We start from the raw sequence: 19,518 nt of genomic DNA, 5'->3' as shown, positions 1-19,518 counted from the left end.
ATGAGGTTACTGCCCCGGCCCGAAGTGAAAAGAAATGTGGACGTTGGTGCCCTGGTATTGCTCTGATTTCTTCGGTTAGCTGAGCACAACTTTCTATTCGTGTTTATTCATGCAGTTTCTTATTGAGCTCCACATCGCGCTGGCCTGGATTCCGCGTGTGGGGAGACGACAGGCGAGCGCTGCCCTTCTCCAGCGCGCGCACACACGCACACGGGTGTGCGGGCTGACACGCGCACGCACGCACACACGCACCCTCTAGTCCAAAAGACGGTGGGCACCCATGGCACCTGTAACCCCATCACCACCCAGCAGAGAGCCCCGACACAAAAGTTTGTGAAAGGTGTATAAAAAAAGGGGGAAATGAACCGAGCCACCCGGCTGCAAACTGAGATGGAGAAAGCGGGGGGGGGGTGGGGGGTGGGGTGGGGGTGGCGACGGGGCGACGAGGTGAAAAGAGTTGGGAAGTGAAAGTACCCAGGATGTTACCGATGATGGTGCTAAATATTCTCTTCTGGCACGGTAACGACAAAAGGCAGGGGCTGTCGGGATAGAGCAATGATTAAATGATACTGAAGGGATTTGTGTTGCTGTGTCTGGGGGAGGGACGGCTGCGAGGTTTTGTTTTCAGCGCTGTTCTTTTTTTTTTATTTTGGAAGCAAGGTGTTTTCAGACCAGGAGGCTTCAAAGTGGCTCAGCACCTCGCGATCTGCAAGAGAAGAAAGATGCAAAAGAGTAACGAAAAAATAAAGGGTAGCTGTAAATGTCTGGTTAGAATCGCCTGGCTGTAAGCGAGATGAAGTGGTAGAATCGGCTTTCCCTGCGGCAGGCAGGTCCTTTGCCGAACAGGTAGAAAAAGAAAGAAGAAAACTACACTGGAAGTCAAGATTTACAATATCTAAAGCCAGGCTGCGACTGACTTTAATTCCAGTCCTGGCTATTAGAGGGAGATTTAACCCTACTGCAAATATTTGCGCTTCCCCCCCCCCCCCCCCCCCGAAACATCATGAGGGGAAGTTCATTTAATAATAAGGTCAATTAAAGAGTATTTTTCAATGAGTGGAGGAAAAATTGCTTTCCTACTGGAATAACCTCTCCAGCAATATCTGGGAACAACAAAGTAGTGCGGCGGTTTACCAGAACACGCTGATTTCTACGCGGGCCTGGAGGAGTGCATGTGTTTGCGTGGCTGTGTGTACATGTGTGCACGGGTGAGCACACACGTCCACGCAGCGTGGCTGTGTGCACCCGCTGGTGGGATGGAGTGAATGTATATAACGTCCACACGCGCTCGCATATATATGTGGACGCACATATACGTCGACATACGCATGTTTTCAGATTAAAGCAGCTCTTGTAATATCTTGTAGAACAGTGAATATACCCTTTTAATATCTAAATAGGTCAGTAATACAGTTCAATAACATTGGAGGTGTCTGTATATTCTCTCCCTTCAGTCTGTGATAAAACATTCTTTAAGACTATTGGGATTTTACACTGTAATTCTATTAAATAGTAATTGAAGGGTCGCGAGAGGCTATGATACAGGATCAGCAGTGTGTAAGCCATCCGTTTGAACTTTAATTTGGAATCATAGGCAGATGGGATCACGGCCTCTTTGTGGTGCTTGCAGATTTAAAACTAGCCGGCACATGGAGGGGGAAAAAAACCCAACCCTGCAATGCAGATTCATTCATTAAACATGAAAGGTTAGCGCTAGAGAGGATAAACGTTTAGACGTTTAGGTAAATACAGAAATAAACTTCCCTCCCCTCCCTCCCCTCCTACCATAACCCCCAACTATCTTAGTTACTGTTTTTCTATTGTTATTACAACTAACTGTCCTTTATATCCCCAGTGGGGATAAGGGTACCTGAATGACTGACTTATACCTGCATCACAGTCTATCTGTGAAACTTTTATTCCGCTGGCAGCCAGGGGGGAAGGCAGCTTTATTTATTTATTTACCCTTTCACTGCCTCTTCCTTGCGCCTTCTTGGACCATTTAAAAAAACCTCCCTTGGCAGGATGGCCGGAGCCAAGCCCCGCTGTATCGTTGGGGACACGGCGGGGAAGGGGCGAGCTGTTTTCAGTTTAAGGGGGGAGGACGGGGGGACACGACAATGTGTGGTACGAATCGATCTGCCTGAGCCGAGGGGCGAGCGACACCAGCCACGTTCTGCGGGAGGAGCCGTGGGTGCTTGCCGCTGCGCGTCGCGGGGAGCCGCTGAGAGCGGCCGGGGCGGCGGGCGCGCGCGGGAACGGGAGCGGGTGCGGGCCGGTGGGTGCGTGTCCGTGGCTGTGAGCTGGTGAACTCTGAGGCCCGAGGATGTTGTAGTTCCACCTTATCTGAAGACAAAAGACTTTCCGACTGCGAGGATCAAATCCGCCCCCCCCCCCCCCCCCCCGCTTCCTCGCCTGTATCGTATTAAAAAGGAGCTTTCATTGTTTATTTCTAAATATTTGTGAAGCAGACAGTGTATGGGTTAACCTAATTAACACATCCATACTGTATATTCGTGGACCAAACGGTACGGCGACTTTCTAATGCGATGGTTGAATGTGATAGTCATTTCTGTGTTACAGGAGATTACAGCAACACTGGAGCATTTCCAGATTGTAGATGGTTTTAGATGTTGAATTTCCAGATGAGTATTTACCATCATAACTAATTTAAGACCATTATTAAATAGAAATTCTCAGCAGGGCTCTTTAATGATGGAACACGTTACTAATTACAGAGTTTACGCTCTGTTTTGGCTAAGCAGTCTAGAGGGATGGGATTGTGCTCTGCATGCAAAGCCAATATTACTAACGAGGTGGCATCATACCCCTAACATTTCAATCATATTATTAAAGAAAGCCACTTCTCGCCTTATCTGCACAAGGAGATAGCAAGAGCATTTTGTTTACCGGGCTCCCGAGCTCTGGAAATAGCTGGAATAGAGCGCGGGATCCCTCCCCTGCCTCCCCCTGCTCCCAGAGCTCTGGCCTCGGCAGTCGGCCGGCAGCAGAGCCGTGCGAGCGGGCCGCCCCCACCGCCCGCCGCCCGCCGCGGCCCCGGGGCTCGGTCCCTGCCGCCTCCGCCCCGCCGCCCCCGGCGGCCGCAGCGAGCAGCCTCTGCCCGGCACTGCGCGCCGGGGGGAGCGCGACAGCGGGGGCTGAAGTGGGGAGAGCAGCTGGGGAGCCTTCCCCGCTCCCCCCGAAAGTCACGGGCACAGATGCACGCACACCGGGCAGCTACACGGCACTGGCGTGCGCGGGTCCACACGCCCGTGGAAGTAAAGGGCACGCAGAGATTCTGGTGCCCCTCGGCTCCCCCACCCCTCCATCCCCTGGGAGACCACGTCCCGGGAAGCGGCCTGCGCGTTTCCCCCGGAGGACCCCGACGATCGCGTCGAAGCCCGAGGAGGCAGATCCACGCCACGAGGTTTGTAACAAACTGGGCAGAGGTGAGACGGGCTGCGGGAAGGGGGGCCGCCGCCCCCGCGCCCCCCGCCCCGGTAGGAGCGGGGGAAGGGGGACCCCAGGGCGGCCCCGGCCCGGCGGCTGGCTGAGCCCCTGCTCCCCCGGGTCACCCCGCACGTGCAGGGCTGGCACTCGCCTGCCCTCGCCGTTTCTCTGGGAATACAATAGCCCTGGAGACGGAAGGAGGCAAAGGAGATCCATGGCTTATTTACTCATCTCGAGATGTGGGCCACCTAAAATTACATTTAGTTTTCCTGACAATGGCAATTTTCCTCTTACACACCCACTTCCCGGCCCACCTCCTCCCTCTCTCCAGGTTACGGAGCACGCTGTTGCGTTCAGACCTGGTGTCACTACTGCGTTTTCGTTGCCCTTGAAAGGGCGACAGACGGTTCTCAGCCTATTTTCATTCTCGCTATCCATTGATGTATTTGATCTGGGCGATTAATAAGTACTGAAGACAGGTTGGCAATAACCTGCTATTATGTTCAGTGGCGGTTTTGCTCGAGTAAAGACTTTTTGGATTGGCTCGCTCTGCCTGTCTTAAAAAGGCTCAGGATCTCTTCTCTCTACAGATAGCCAAAAGCATGCACATGTGTGGAGGGAGAGAAAAACACATTTCCTCTTTATACATACGTATGTATTTGCAAGAGCAGTGGCATATTTTCCATTATACCCCCCCCCCCCGCGCCCCCTCCCCCCCCTCCAACCTGGCCTTATGGAACACGAAAATCGAGGAGGCAACAAGAATACAGGCCAATGGTCAAAGGCTCGAAAGGTTTCCCCCTCTCCTTCTCTTTTAAAGAACCCTTTCATGCCATCTAAACAACAATCTCAACATTAAAAAATCTTCGGATGGATTTGAGGGAAATTAGATTGTCTCCCCCCACTGTGTGCTTGTGAGCGAGTCAGGCTGTGTTAACTGTTCTAAATGGATTCTCTTGGTTTGTCTACTTATGTGTTTTACTGCAGCGTGTCGTGTTCGATAACGCGGGATGTGGCACTCGGTGTAAATCCGGCCGCTTTTCTGGGGCCTCGCCGCTTCCCGGTGCCCAGGAACTTCCCCCGGGGCGGCCGGGCCGCCCCCTCGGGCCCAGGACGGGCACCCACTCCCAGCCGCGCCGGGGCGCCCCGCACAGCGTGGCTTCTCCGGGACTGCGACTGCCCAATCCCGCAGGCTCAGCGGGGCGGAGGGCGAGTCCCGCAGGTCGACGTGCCTCCCCTCGGGCCGGTCGGCCGACACCCTCTCCCGCAACTGCCCCGCTCCCGCCGCCGCGGAGCCGGCCCCCGCGGGGGGACGGGTGCCCTGCGCGCCCGGGGCTGCCGAGCCGCCTCCCCTCGGCCGGGCAGCGCGGGGGCTGCGGGGGGCCGGGGGCGCCGGGCCGGGCTCGGTGCGGGGAAGCCGCCCCGCTCTGACGGCCCCCCGCCAGGCGGGCCCTGCCGAGCCGTGCCGAGCCGAGCCGAGCAGAGCCGAGCAGAGCCGAGCCGTGCCGTGCCGTGCCGTGCCGCTGGCCGTGGGTGCGGGCGAGCAGAGCAGTGCCCCCTCCACGGCGGGTCCTTCCCGCCCCCCGGCGTCCCGGGCGCCGTGTCCCCGCCGCGCCGCGCTCCCGCCGCCGGCGGCGGCGCCTCAGCCCGTTTGGAAACTGACTCATTCTGTAAATAATCTTTGACGTCCCCACAAAGCCGCCCTTCGCGAGGAGTTTATTAGCACGGAGCCATTAAAACAGATGTCATGTTAGCTTCCCTGTGACATTTGGGTGACACATCTCTCCCGATGAATCGCTAATTGTCTTCCCGCCCGCAGTAAACATCCCGCTCCATTGTCTGCGCTCAAGAGAGTTTCTGCCGCAAAATACGGTCCCGGGCGGCGGCGGGACCTCGCCGTGCGCCGCCCCGGCCCCGCGTCCCGGCCCCCTCGGCCGCACGGCGAGGTCTCGCCCGCCCCTGGCCTCCCTCCTGCCGCTGCTGCCCCGGCCCCCTCCCCGCACCCGGCGTGCGGCAGGCCCGGCCCGACAGCCCGCTGCTCCGGCCGCTGCCCCCGGCGCTGCGCCCCGGGCTGGGGGCGCACCGCTCCCGCCGCGGGCCCGGGCCCTGCCCCGCAGCACCCCCGGGCCCGGCCCGGCTCCTTCCCGCCGGGTCCCGGGGCGCCGTGCGGGAGCGCGACCCGCCCGCCGCCTCCCTCCTCCTCCGGGCGCGACACAGTTCCCCAGCTCCTCCGAAATGTTTATTTTGCCGGGAACAAAAGGGGTGTGTGGCGGGGTGCGGGGAGGCTGCCCATCTCCAGCAGAGCCCAGCACGGCGGTGACACCTCGTTCTCGGAGGTAAGCAGGGGTGCGCAGCGCCGAGCCTGCTCCTCCGTACCCCCGGTGGCGGCACCCGGGGGACACTGCCTGAGCGCTTGGAGAGGGTGAGACAGGGCAGCCCTAAAGCAGAGCTTTGCAGCTGAGTGGCTGACTTGAGTCCGTCTTACCTATGCACGTAGGGTTTCATATTCATAGCCGTTGTCTGTACGTTGATACATAATCTCTTGCCCTTGTTAATTCTCAATAGATGCAGAGATAACTAATCCTCCCGGCTAGATAGACACGGGCAGATTACGTGAGTGCAATCTATCTACCTATCTGCCTGTATATCCGCACGCACATATAGACACGCACCGGCAGACGTAAAGCGATTTAACAGGGTTTTCTTCCACAGGAGTACATGGAGGTGGGCAGATGCGGAGTCCGACGCCTTGCCTACCAGATGCAGAAATATTTGGTGAGAATAAACATATACATACCGCTCACATATTCGAGGCTACCTGGTGTTACAGTTTTTTATGTACTGCACCCACTTTCTCTCCCTCTCCTCCACAGCGTGCTCGAGTTTTGCACAAACACATACGAGCTTTTCTTTGAGAGGAAAATTAGGGAAAGAGGGAGAAGGAGGCGAAAGACTGGGTAAATCCGGAGTCTTCACAAAAAACCCCAAGCCCCACACCAAAACAGCACTTGAAATTATTTAGCTGCTGGATAAAGACACCTATTTTGGCATCAACTGAGACATTATTTTGATTACCCAAAAGCGTACCCGTCCTTAACGCCAGTCAGCATTTGTAAGCGAGAGTTACCTGGCCTCTGCTTTGTTCTGATTTTTAGCAGGAGATGTTTTATGGATGGCAATAGCAAAACAAAGCGGTCTTGGGATGCCTGCTACATCTCGCCCCGAGTGTGCCCAGCCCCTGCCGGCCCCCAGCCCGGGAGTGCTCAGCCCCCTCTCCCCAGTGAAGCCGGGGGCGATGATGCCCGGGGATGGGGGGGGGGGGGATGGGGGGATGGGGGCAGCGCCCAGCCCCTCCGGCTGCTCCAGCAGAGTTTGTGGATGGGGCTGGGTACCTGCAGGCCCCCGCGGGGGGATCGCCCCCAGGCGCTAGGGGAGGGGCTGGGCCCCCCGCCAGCCCCCGGCCCCCGGCCGGCCCGCCGGCCCCTGGGAGCGGCCCCCGCGGGCAGCGCAGCCCGCCAGCCGCAGCGCTGCGCCAACGGGAACCCTGCCCCCGGCGCGGGGGGGTTCACATGCCACCTCACTACTCCTCGGTGAATATTAAACATCATTGTCTTACAAATGAGGAGAAACCGCTACCGTCAGAATAATAATAAACTACTTCTTGAAACCCCGAGTCTTTCATAGCGGGGTCGTCAGAGGCGACGAAGCTCTTAGCTCTAAAATCGGATTCCTCCCACCTGCGACTTCCCCGTGTCCTGATGTCCTGAAACTGTCCGTCCTGTTCGTAATCTTTGTTCTACTGCTAGCGATACAATACACACTGGTCCCCGTAAGAGTGATCGCGGATCAGTTACTCCTGCGGGGACTCTTCCCCCCAAAAGGCTGTCTTCACCCCGCTCCTGCCCTTCCGACGAGCAAGTTGTCTCCTTGCCCGGGAACTGTAATTTTCGGGGAGGGGGACGGGACTTTGCCACTGAGCCTGTGTCAGAAGAGGAAGGTAGCTCCTTCCCAAGATTTTTCCCTCCGGGCTAATGACTGTCCTATATCAGTGAAGTCGCTAAGACTTGTTTTTGTCTGCGGGTCCAGAGCAAATGTGGAAGAATCCTTGAATTTTACACCTCTCTGCTGCGGCTGTGAATGAGTCAGTCGCTCACTCGAGAATTACCGTGTATCGGAGGGGAAGCAGCTCCCTGCAGAGAAATCGGGATCATGTATTAGGGAACAGCTTCCCGAGCTGTATTGTTCAGACTGATGCTTATTTCTCGTATTACAAAATCAAGGTACTCCTCGGTCTCATGCAACATCCTCTCGCTGCATCTCGAGAAGGGCGAGAAAAGTCAGAAGAAGTGACGCTGACAGGTCGGAAAATGCAGGCAGGAAACAAGCCGCATCCCCTCTCCAAAATAAAAACCCTCTCACCAAAATAAAGCAACCGAATAAACCACAAATCTATACGTAATCAATACTGATCTGGAACCAATCTGTTCCTCCCCGGCTGCATGCAGATCCCAGGGCTGCAAGTGCTTGTGATTACAGAGAGTAGGAGGGTCATTTTCTAACAAGGGTGCTCACTGTATCTGAGCTCCAAATTATCCCGAGAGGACAGATGGCCCTTCTGATCTTATAATGAGAGCAGGGAGTGATTATCAGTCTGAACCAAAAAATGATGCTCTGCTGACATATTTTCACAGTTCTGAAATCTGTGCTTGCACTTCTGCCTCGCTTCATATCCCTCTTCCTTTAATTTAGGCATCGTTCGGGATTTCGGAGGGCTGTGTGAAATCCGTTCATTTATCTCTGTGCGTCTCTGCCTTTCTCCCCATGTATCTATCTAGGACGTGTACAGACACAAAACAAAGGAAAGCAAAAGGTCACTTCACAGGAACTCTTAAGCCAAATCACGCTTGGCAAAATATTTATATATAAATATATTTGCCAATAATTAAGAAGCCCAGCTGCCTCCCGGATGCCTAGACTTTATGTTTGCTTGTTGGCAGTTTTCTGGAGCTGTTGCATTCCATCTTTGCAATTACTGCGATACGTGGTGAGTCAGCCCAGACCCGAGCTCCCTTTGAAAAAAGTTCATGTATGTACATATTTGGGTTTTGTATTCACGCTGTGACCTCTTTTTCTCTCCCCCCCCTCCCCCCCCTCCCCCCCCCCCCCAAAGGGAACTGTAGCAGAGAGCAGAATCCCTCCCATGTGGGAGAGAAATACTATCACGATGGCCGAGTAAATGTAAAGGTAAATCCTTTCGTTTGCAAATTACTGCGACTTTTCAGCCTAAAAGCAGTGTCAGTTCACCTCTGTCTTGCGCAGAAAGTGTGACAGAGAAGGAGGCCCAGGGAAGTTTCCAAAATATCTCTGGTGACTGGCAGCAGTCAGAGCTCCATCCATCCCTCTGTTCCAGTCCCTCATAGGTGAACTTGCAATTGCAGAGAAATTTGGTCAGTACAAACAAATTAAATCGGGGAACTGTTCAGTGGTTACACAGTCATTTCATTCTCTTATTTGCACTGCAATATTGCATTACCCTCTAATTGTCACATATACTTTTCACTCTCCAAATATGAAAGACAAATACTGAATCCATTTGAAGTTGCACCGCTTGCCGGGCCCCGGCTGGCCCAGCTCAGCCTTTTCAGCGAGTTCTTGCTGCCATCTACTGGTCCCGCAGCTCTGAGCCAGCCCCTCACCCCCCAAACTTTCTTCCATTTTCGCAGCCGAGAAGGTCTACGGCAAACAGCGGGAAAAGCAGCTGATAGGAAAAGTCGTGGTAATGTCGCCAGGGGCACTGGGAGGTCGCCACGCCATCCCCTTTAAGCATAGAGAATAACTCCTCTTTTCTTCACTGGAGCTATACTCACTCCTTGGAGCCAAGCACGTGCATGTATCTTTGCAGACCGCAGCTTTAGATGTAAAGTGATTTTGTACAAGGAAGGCACTTATGTCATATCTTGGTGCTAAGAGATTCCAATTATATATTCTTTGAAGAAAAAACACTTGTTCTGCTGGAAAAAAAATGCTTTAGATATCCTATATCATCATATTTAAATACAGTTGTTGCCCAAGTGTTCCCTAGCCCCTTTTCCCTCTTCAATACCCATCTGAATTTCACCCCTGAGCAGTGGCAGGAGGTGTGCCACACTACATAACAGCAGCATGGCTTCATCTGCATTTTGTCAACACTTCCTCTAGAAAGTACTTTGTTTTCATAGCAGAAGCATTTTCCCTGAGGTATCATCTCATGCTATTGTCTGTTTATTTCCAAATGACTGCTGATTTGAAATAATGACACCATCTAGTAATTTTATCCCATGAAACACACACCACACACATAAACAACTTCTTGAAGGAATGTGTGGTTGTGAGACATGGATAGAGTAATGCTGTTTCTACCTCTAGGTTGCGTGGGCCAGATCCACTGAGGGCTTAACTATCATTTAACTCCACTAAATCTCCCAGGTCCCTACGATTCCCCTGGTGAAGCCTCCACAACACCCACACTGCAGGTGCACAGTGTATAGCAGCTCTCCGTGTTCTGAGGGCACTAAGAAGCAGATACCTCAGGTCAAGCATCCCTTCCCAGAGCCCACCTGCAGGGCTGCACTCAGGGGCACTGATTTGTCCTCTTAAAAATACTGCCACCTTCGTGGCCTCGTGGGATGTGAGAAACTTGGGTATTGATTCTTACTCCAAACCAGGCAGGATGTAATCACAGTTAACCATAGAAACCCTTTCTTCTTCCATGTGACAGAAGTCCAAATGAAGGAAAGGGTTTTTGACTAAGAGCGCTGATTGGATGGGCCACATCCCTCTAGAGCAGTGACTTAGGCAAAGTCCTAATTCCTTTAACGCCTTAGGTTTTATCTTTTGGAGACAGGTTTCTGAGGTAGCCTTTCTGAGTTGCCTTACCTTCTCTATTCATAATTCTGCCTAATTTAGCCATCCCCTGGCTCCAAGTCAGAGCCTCTGGCACACCTGCCATTTGGCACCAGGGATCTCCACATAACTGGTTTAAGAACCTGAAGTTTCAAACTCCACTAGGCAAGAGAACACCAACAATGCAGGTGATGCAATGCTGAGAGTTTAAGTTGCCCGTGTCTTACTCTGAAAAGCCAAAGTTAGGCAGCATGGTCTCCAGGCAAGGAAACAGAGACTCAGAGAGGAAACACCACGCTTCCCATCATACAGCTGATCAAGGAATAAAGCCCCAACCTGCGGATTCCCATATGGCCTTGATTTCTTCACTGTCTGACAGAGCTTACAGGCCTTTTTAAGGATATGCTATGAATTATAATGCGTATTTTGAAACTGCGGATTTTTAAAGTAAGACTAAAGGCATTTACAATGCGTCATGAAACACGGACGCCCTGGCGGTCCCCTCCCACCCTCCCCTACACACTGCCGATTTTGACAAATGGCTTCAACGAGATCTGAGCAGAGGGGTGGGCTGCTGAGAAGTATCTGAGGTATTGACAAGCAGATCAAGGCCTTCACAAACTGGCAGAGGGGCATATCCATCTCTCCAAGATCTCAGAGTGTCACTCCACCTTTTAAGTGCTGCTTGTTTCTGATTAAGCAATATGGTGCTAGTTGTACCTGTAGGAAGCAGGCGTGACAGCTTTTTGGCTCCTAAGTGACTAGCTAGCCATCCTGGGAAAGTTGCATGATGCCTGCTTTTCTTTTTTACTGCTGTTAGTCTGAGTCTGAATGTCCACAGAGATTCTGTTTTAGCATATATGATCAACACCATCATATTAAACAGAACATTATATTTAAAAGTGTTTAGCAGGACTGCTGAACAACAGTGGAACATATTTGTTGTACATTCTGCTTTGCCAGTGTGACATCTGCATGACAGCTGCGGTCCATGATCACTTGTTTTTTAGTCTGATAGCCACTTTCACTTACACTTGCAAAGTGCACTAATGCACTGCAATATAGCGCTGTAATGCAGCATATACTAGCTGCGTGCATTTAACCTGTGTGCTGCTCTAAAATACCTGTGCTTCCCAGGTTGAACAGATGGCTGTAGAGGATGCTACATGATATTGCTGGTTAAATGCTTCTCTGCACATGAGAAAGTTATTTTTGGGCAGTATAACATATGATCATATAGGTCCTCTGTGACTGAGATGCAAGCGTACAGAGAACACATCTGAGGCATGTTCTCAGCTTGAGCTGTGGTGGATGAGACAGCTTTGTGTCTTTTTGCACATTCTGAATGATTCAGAAATCATGGCAATGGGCTTTGTGGTGAGTCTGTTGGCTAGCTTTCATTAAATAAGAGAATATTTTCATTCAAGGGAACTGTTCAGAATCTTGTATAAGTGAAGACATCACAAGGGATTCTGAAAAGCCCAGTGGAAAAAATTATGTTATTGTTGTTTTAAATAATGTTCAGCATATGACACTGTGAAACATAATGTGTAGCCTGAACATCTTGCTGCATCACTAATTCATTGTAATACAATTCTTTTTTCCGAGATGGTTTGCAGTACTTATTGTACTAAAGTGTAAGTGGTACTTTGAAGTCAGTTGATGCCTACTGTTCAACACAGCTAGCAGATTTAGAATGCAGAGATTTTATTCTGTGGAAGTGTTAACCTTCCAAACTTTTCTTTCAGGGCATCAAAAAGGTAAACTCTTGAAACCGAATATACTCAGGAATATCTACATGAGCTACCAAAATCTTCCATTTCAGTAAGGCTGGAATGCTTCATCCTAGTAAGGATTTCTTTTGAGTTAATTTCCATTTTTCTACTCTATTAACCTAAACTATAAAACCAAAGGGAAACACTTCAACAACTTAGAAATGAAATGTTCCAGTATTCTTTGCAAAGAATATTCATAGAATTTTGAGCAACTGGTATTGAAATCGACAAATTAGAACATTTTTAACCAGCTGTAATTACCAGATAATAAAGTGGCTAGGATAGGAGACTGACTGCTCAGCAAAATAATCATTTACACTGAAACTGATCACTTTTATTATTATGATTTATGCGTTAAAATAGTGAGTATAAATTATGAAACAAGGGAACTTGCGTTTAATTTCAATAGTATTCAGAGCAGAACTATTGAGATACAGAGACCTTAAGAGTGCCTTAAGCATTACTCTATCTAAGCTGAGATTCCTACAGTCAGACAAAGCACAATGGGACAAATAGGATTTATTTTTCCTATTTTGTTCTGTGAAGGGGAAAACAGTATCCTATTTTTAGTGTAGCAATTCTCTTTGATCTTTAAAACTGCCATGAGGTTAGATGAAGAGGAGAAGCTGTGACATACACCTTCACACATAAATTGCAAACCCTCGTCCTCCTGGTACCGAACATCCATTTGGGAATGACCCAGGCTTCCCACGTGGATCTGGCCTACTCAGTGTTCATCTGAAAGTCTTGTTCCAGAGGTGATGTGGTTGAACAGTACATCCTAAAGAATCACCCGTTTCAGAGTCAAGTTCCTAAATCCCTTGCAGAGCTGCCTACCCCAATGCATGGTGCTTGAAAACTTTTTTTTCCCTCCAAATCACATTCAGAGCACTTTAAACACTTTTAAGTACATTCACCTGAACTGTATCTGGTGAACTGCCCTTCTCTTTGATGCTTCCATGCTTGTGCCTATGGGAAGCATAAAATGAAGCCTTGCTTTCATAGGGGACCAAAGCATCTCTGTGCTAAATTTGATGCTGCAGACTGGATGGATGAATTCTGAATGAATGCCAGTTTTACCCCTGTGATATGCACTTTCAGAATATGCTCCATGGCCCATCTTCCCACCAAATATATTAAAGTGACATATTTTCTGGCCTCCACTGGCTTCTGGTTGGACTAATTTGGTCTTTACAGTCATAAGTGGTGTAGGAAATATTATGCATTTTAGAACGGAAACTTTGACATGATACAAATTAGACCTCGTTGAGCAATCTGGATAATCACGTGGTTTATGGCTTTCAAATATTCTTGCTGCAGTGTAAAGGTCCATAAATATTTAGAACAGAAGTCCATGGTCCATTTATGCCTATTTTATGTAGCATTGTTTTCCTTTACTGAAATTTGCTATTTCATGTGTGACAGCAGCATTGTAGTTTTCAAATAGGAATATTTTTTTTTCTTATGGAGCTTGTTGTAACACAGAAGCAATGAGGTGATCAGAAGATGAACTCTATTTTAACACCCACAAACTGGAAGATATCAACAAAGATTAGCTGGAGAAAAATAAAGAAATAATCTATGACAGTGTTGGGAATGATTTCCAGAATTTTAAATACTTGTTAAAGGCTTTGCTGTATTTCACTTCAATAAACATCATGCTCCAGTTACTACTTGAAACCATAGGGGCATTATCCTGTGCAGCACTTATCAATATTTTAACATGTGAAAGTCAAATGATGTTGAAACATTGAACTATATTTCCATCTGTGCAAGCTAAAATGGTACAAATGCATCCTGTGTAATGGAATACCACATCCCCAGTTACTTTCTTACAACTGATACCTGATTCCTCTATATTTTCTGTAGTTTCCATTGCTCTGATGGTACCCAAAGGAAGACTGCCTTTTAAAATTAAATTTTATAGCATTTGAGGAGTTTTAATCCAACCTGCTTCAAATCCAGAGAAAAAGAATGCTTGGAACATGCTATTAAAATTGGTAACTCATTTTCAGTTGCCCTTGCCCTGGTAGTAAATCTCTCTGTGCATGCACATTTTGCACAGAAATGTACCAAAACAAAGCACAGAAATGTACCAAAACAAAGACCCTGAGAGTGGCTACAGCAGAAATGTACTGCTTCTGTAAGAGAACCTGGGAGCTTGTGCCCAGCAGAAAAATGACCGACATTGTCCATGTACTGCTTAGTGGGCAATAAGGTAAGAGGACTGTGTGTTCCATCACATGACATGAAGCAGCGGAAGAAGAGAAGAAGGTTGCTGCCAAAGACTGAACATTTCAGTGGCGTTTCTCTGAAACCTCTGGCAAGACAGTCCCAGTCACAGACCTGCAATGTGACCTCTATGTGCCATGGTCCCAGAGCTTTTGATTGTAAATGTTAAATGTTTTCAGCCAAGATTGGAGCAGAGCTGTGGTAGGCACTCCTGGGTGTCTGCAATGAAGTCAGACACAGAGGTAAATAATGCCAAGTGAGGGGTGTGACACCGATGTCAAATGTTCCATGTTTGAGGCCCAGGTGACCCTGGCTTCTGTTTGTTGTGTGCCCTACAAACAATGTTGCCTGCAGATTTACATGTGGATGCCTGTTATCACCTATATTAAGTACATAAGCACTGAAAGTACTTGTTAGACATTATAATATATCACAATGGTCGTGCAGTGTTTTAGACTGTCTTTTGTACCTTTCCTCCCAAAGACATGATAAAAAAAAAATCTTCACATTCTCATATAACTATCCCTCATGCCTAGCTTGCTATATAATCTCTATTCCTAATTTCATGGTTTTTGCAAAGTTTTTGATCTGGAGATCCAGCATCGTTAGAAGTGTGAGTCCTCTCATACAGGTGGGTTTTTGTAGTGCACTGTGTGTTAGGTGTGCTGTGTTTGCCTGCTAAGGACATTCTTCTCCTTGACATGAACCTCCACAGACTGACAAATGTCATGCTCTTTAATGTACTATAGGTAAAGTAATTCTGGTCTGAGACAGCAGATAAGAGTCAAGGTAAATAAATGTAGATGCATATGGAGAAAAAGCAGCCCATATAAGGTGGTGGCCTAAATATACAGCATATATTTGCTATGAATATTGTGTGTTGTTCTGAGCCTCTCATCTCTAAAAGAATACAGCAAAGCTGGAAAAGGTTCAGAGAAGGGTGACAAGACTGGTCAAGCATATGGAATAATATTGTATGAGAAATAAAGGTGGAAGATTCCAAGCAAACAGAAGAAAGTATTCCCTTAGAGCACGTCTGGAAACTGTAGGAATGCTCTGGTGCAGGGTGCTGTGAATAACGAAAGCTGTCCTTGATTCAGGGAGAGGCAGGGAAAGGTGACAGAAGAGAAGGCCATCCATCAAGGCCCACTAAATACAAATTATGTTGGATCTGGAAGTCCCTGAGCAGCAAGCTGTTGGAATGTGGTTATGTGAGTTTGCTCTCTTAGAGAAAGGTTGCTGGGCTGGATGGATCATTGCTTGCATTCACTGTGGCCACTCTTCACATTTATGTTGGAAGACTCCGTATTTCTAAATAAAATGACAGCTGTTTGGTGGCTAGTCTTCCACTCCAGTTTCCTGGCCAAAAGTGGAAAACCATATTTGAGCCCCTTCCCTTTGAACCTGGCAGTTGGACCAGGCTGTTCCGTTTGTGCCTGGAGTCATGATATTCAATCTACAGCACAGCACAGACTGCTCTAAAAGATTTGGGTTTGTGCCAACACGGAAAAACACACATTTTGAAATTTTTAGTGCTGCTGCAAAGGGAATGATGCCTTGAAGTGCAGGGTGCATGTTGCTTCCTGATGCCTTCTCTAACAATCTTTCCTGCAAATGTGTTTTTTCTCCAAGTTCAGATGGAGGAAAGATCCAAAGCCTTACTTTCTTCATTTCCCTCTCTGCTTACAGAAAGTCCTTTTGAAGAGGTAGGTGGCTGCTTTGGTCAGCCATTCTGGAGGTATTAGGATGGGCTTTGAGACCCAGAATAAAGCAGAAGGTTATAGGGTTTCTATGCATTTGGATGTCACTTAGTTTGGCAAGATCATCCTGCACCTGGAAAGGTAGGCAATAAAACTGCAACCTGTTTTCTACCTAACATATGGTATCTAACCCCACTGGAGGCTTGTGTCTGGCGAGCAAACCCACTGCAAATTTGATTTAGGCACATGTTCAATAGTAGTCATATGGTTTCCACACGCTCTGCTTTGGAGACAGGCCAGCATGCATAAACAAGGGGATATATAATACCAGTAGTATGGAATTCTCTTCCTCTTTTCAGCTCTCACTAAAAATTGGTTGTCTTTGTTCAGGAACACAAACCATTCTTTCTGGCAAAAAAAAAAAACAAACCCAAAACTCTGGCCTTCCATTCATCTTACCTGCATGTATAAAACAAGTTATGAGGTCTAAAGGATCACAAAAAGGACAGGAAAATACATTCATGCGCTGTCATCTTTATTCATGTCTTGTTCACTTCATTATTCACTTCATTATTTATTTCAATAAATGTTATCTGAAGTTCAGAGGTATGTAGGGATCCTAAAGCAATGGCAGCAGTAAGGAGCTGGCATCTTTGAAAATAAGCCGTGTTGGACATCTACATTTGAGTTTTCTCTGCCTCAGTTTACCTACCTAAAAAGAGGAAAGATGTATCTGCCAGCTGACTTGGGTGGTGCATTGTGGGATTAAATTGGTGATTGGAAAAATGTTTTGAAGTTCCTGTCTGAGATACAGTGTGTATCTGTGAGGTGTTACAGAGTTTAAACGATGAGTGATAACATAAAAGTTCAGCTTATTCATTGCACTGTGTAAAAGCAGTGCATTAACCTTTTGGATCGAATCACAGTTTCAGTTTGGGATGGATTAGGGATCTCTCTAAATGCATTAATACATGCAAACATAACCAGACTGATGAATTCATTTACTCAAGAGACAAGCTGCTGTGGTGTCATTGTCAGCAGGAGCCAGAAAACCGGGAGACTGTGTCAGGACGTGGGTCAAAGCAGCAGTAACAGCTACTGTTAAACCATTCAAGAGCTCAGCAGTTCTTCCTTCTCCTCTGCCGAAGGTAAGTGGTTACCCGAGATAGGACCTGGAGCACTCAGGCAATTGTCATATGTCATGCTACGTCATGTGTGCCTTACTGCCAAGAGTAGTATATACTTTTCTTCTGTCCTTGTGTTTGGAAGTTTCATCCATTTAATAACTGTACTTGAATCTTAGGGTCTCCACTGGATTGACAAGAGAGTTGTTCTAAGCTGGCCAAGATTTGGCCATGAACGTTTCGAAGAATAATTGCGAGCTATTTGGACACAAGACGGTCCCTGTGAATTCATGCACTGAAAATCTCAACTATATTTGGGATCTGTGATACGGGACACACTAAGAAATAACTCACCAGCAGTGAAGAAGCCACAGAGGAGCCCAGCTGTGCACAGTCATGTGGCTACAGAGTGTTCAGGTGGAACAACTGCCCTGGGGTCTGTGGGTTGCAGAAACAGGGCAATATCCATGTAAGCACTCACTGACTGAACACAATCCATTCACTGGCACTGGAGCCCATCTCAGTCACACCATGTTACTGAGGTTGGATAAAAAAGTAAAAATTCAAGAAATTTTGTTCAAATAATGGGTTGGCACGGAGGCTGGCATGAGGCCTCAAGGTACTGAGGATTTGTTTGAGTTCTGGTGAGATTTCAGATGTTGCTTTGTTGCTACCTAAGCTGAGTATTTGTTACTCCACCTCCTTAAGGTAATATCCTTGTGGCACATCGCTGCGGTGGAAGGAAGCACAAGGGCCACAAAGCAAAATTTTAAATTTGGAATTATGAAGTAAGGTTGTTAAATCACACTTGGGAGGTGATGTTAAGCTTGATTTACAGGGCAGGCTGGTCACCTGTTGGTACTGGCATCATCTGACGTCATGTGCCCACACTTTCTATCACCAGTTGGCCTCTAGAACAAAAGAAAAAATGGGAAGAAATCTTAAAGAGACTGAAATATATATAATTTCATGTTTTAAGATGGAAGGAGGGAAGAGATGAAGGACAGCTTCTTGCACTCAGGAGAGCCTCCCTGTCTGAGAGCACCCAAGCTTGGGACTATTCCCAGTGTGGCAATGAGGCTACCACTGACAAACTGGGGAGCTCTGAACGTGTCACTGCAGGGTGCCAAGGCAGACAGGTGCTTCTAGACCAGCTGCTGTGTCCTGTTATGTTAACAGACCTGTAAAAGGAACAAGGTGTACAGGTGCTGTGTAAAGCCCAGGGGTCAGGAGGATACCAGGGAAGAATGATCTGGCTTCTGATGGAAACGAGCTCCAGGAACTGATGGTGCCTTCCTTGGCTCACATAATAAGGGGACTCTCCCCAAAAGCCAAATGCATGCCTCTTTTAATACATATTATATTGAACTCTGTCCACTTTATCTAGCCTGCAGGTTCTGAGAGGTGGAGGTGAAACTTTCCACAGCACTGAGGATTTTCCCTCCTTGACATATTCCTCTCTCAGGTTACTTGCTGCCTAGAAGGTGGCAGTACGGGTGCTGTTCATGAATGAGCATTGCTAAATACACTGTACGAAAGCGTGCATCTGGAACAAAGCATTTCAGCATCTCTCTCCCCTGGAGAGTCAAGCAGAAGTCAGAGTTGTGCATGTGTGTGTGAAAAACAAAGGCGCATCGCAGCACCATGAGAGGAGAAAGGGATCTTCCACAGTTATACTTGCCAACAAGAATGACAACGACATTTGGCACTTCTCTGACACCTTTCAGCTGAGTGTATTAGAGAACTGTGCAAGGACAGAGTCTCTCAGAAAGGGTTATACTGAGGGACTAAGAAATTAGCTGGGCAGATGAAAGTAATGCAGACAACCCTTCTTAAGTATTCTTGGGGCGTGGTGTGGAAGGTCTATGGGGTTTCTCCCAATGCATTTAATTAAGAACTTTCCAAATATAAAGCATCTCCACCATTTTTTCTTCACTGAGCAGAGAAGATGAACGCAAAACTTATGCATACACACTCACAGGGGGTAAAACTGAGAAGATACGAGTGTTGCTATGTACAAATCACCATGCTTTTTGATTTTGAGAACATCCTTCCATATACCAAGATCTCTCACTTCAGATATAAATATGGGTACAGATTTTCTGCTGGGAGAGAGCAGGTAGCAGCAGAGGACCAGGGAAACTCCAGCCCCCCTTTACTGACATATCCCATTACAGTACACCTCTCCTGGCCACACAGCACAGAGGAAGCCATGTACAGAGGCGCCTGGCTGTACAACTTCAGTGTTACAACAAGATTTTGTGGTGATTTTTCCTTTCCTGTGCCTGAAAATTTGGAACACAAGCTGCAAATGATAGCCCTGGTACCATGTGGTGCACCATTGTGCAGGTAGGG

At 48.2% G+C, this 19,518-nt stretch overlaps 1 protein-coding gene across 1 annotated transcript; it reads left to right on the top strand.

Annotated features, from left to right (window-relative positions):
• On the top strand, positions 1–6,722 carry LOC129737289 (translation initiation factor IF-2-like). Its single transcript, XM_055726001.1, has 3 exons — positions 1–54; positions 2,981–3,427; positions 6,163–6,722. The coding sequence occupies exons 1-3, from the start codon at positions 1–3 to the stop codon at positions 6,409–6,411; spliced, it is 750 nt and encodes a 249-aa protein (XP_055581976.1). The 3' UTR covers positions 6,412–6,722.
• Positions 6,723–19,518: the final 12,796 nt, after the last annotated feature.

The sequence above is a fragment of the Falco cherrug genome, chromosome 13 (genome assembly GCF_023634085.1).
Source record: "Falco cherrug isolate bFalChe1 chromosome 13, bFalChe1.pri, whole genome shotgun sequence".
Classification (NCBI taxonomy): Eukaryota; Metazoa; Chordata; class Aves; order Falconiformes; family Falconidae; genus Falco; species Falco cherrug.
This window is presented reverse-complemented; position numbering and strand designations above follow the sequence as displayed.

Coding starts and splice junctions, on each gene's coding strand:
- LOC129737289 (XM_055726001.1), top strand. CDS start 1: ATGAGGTTACTGCCCCGGCCCGAAGTGAAAAGAAATGTGGACGTTGGT. Junction 55..2,980: donor ATGTGGACGTTGGTGCCCTG/GTATTGCTCTGA, acceptor CCCTGCTCCCAG/AGCTCTGGCCTCGGCAGTCG. Junction 3,428..6,162: donor AGGCAGATCCACGCCACGAG/GTTTGTAACAAA, acceptor TTTCTTCCACAG/GAGTACATGGAGGTGGGCAG.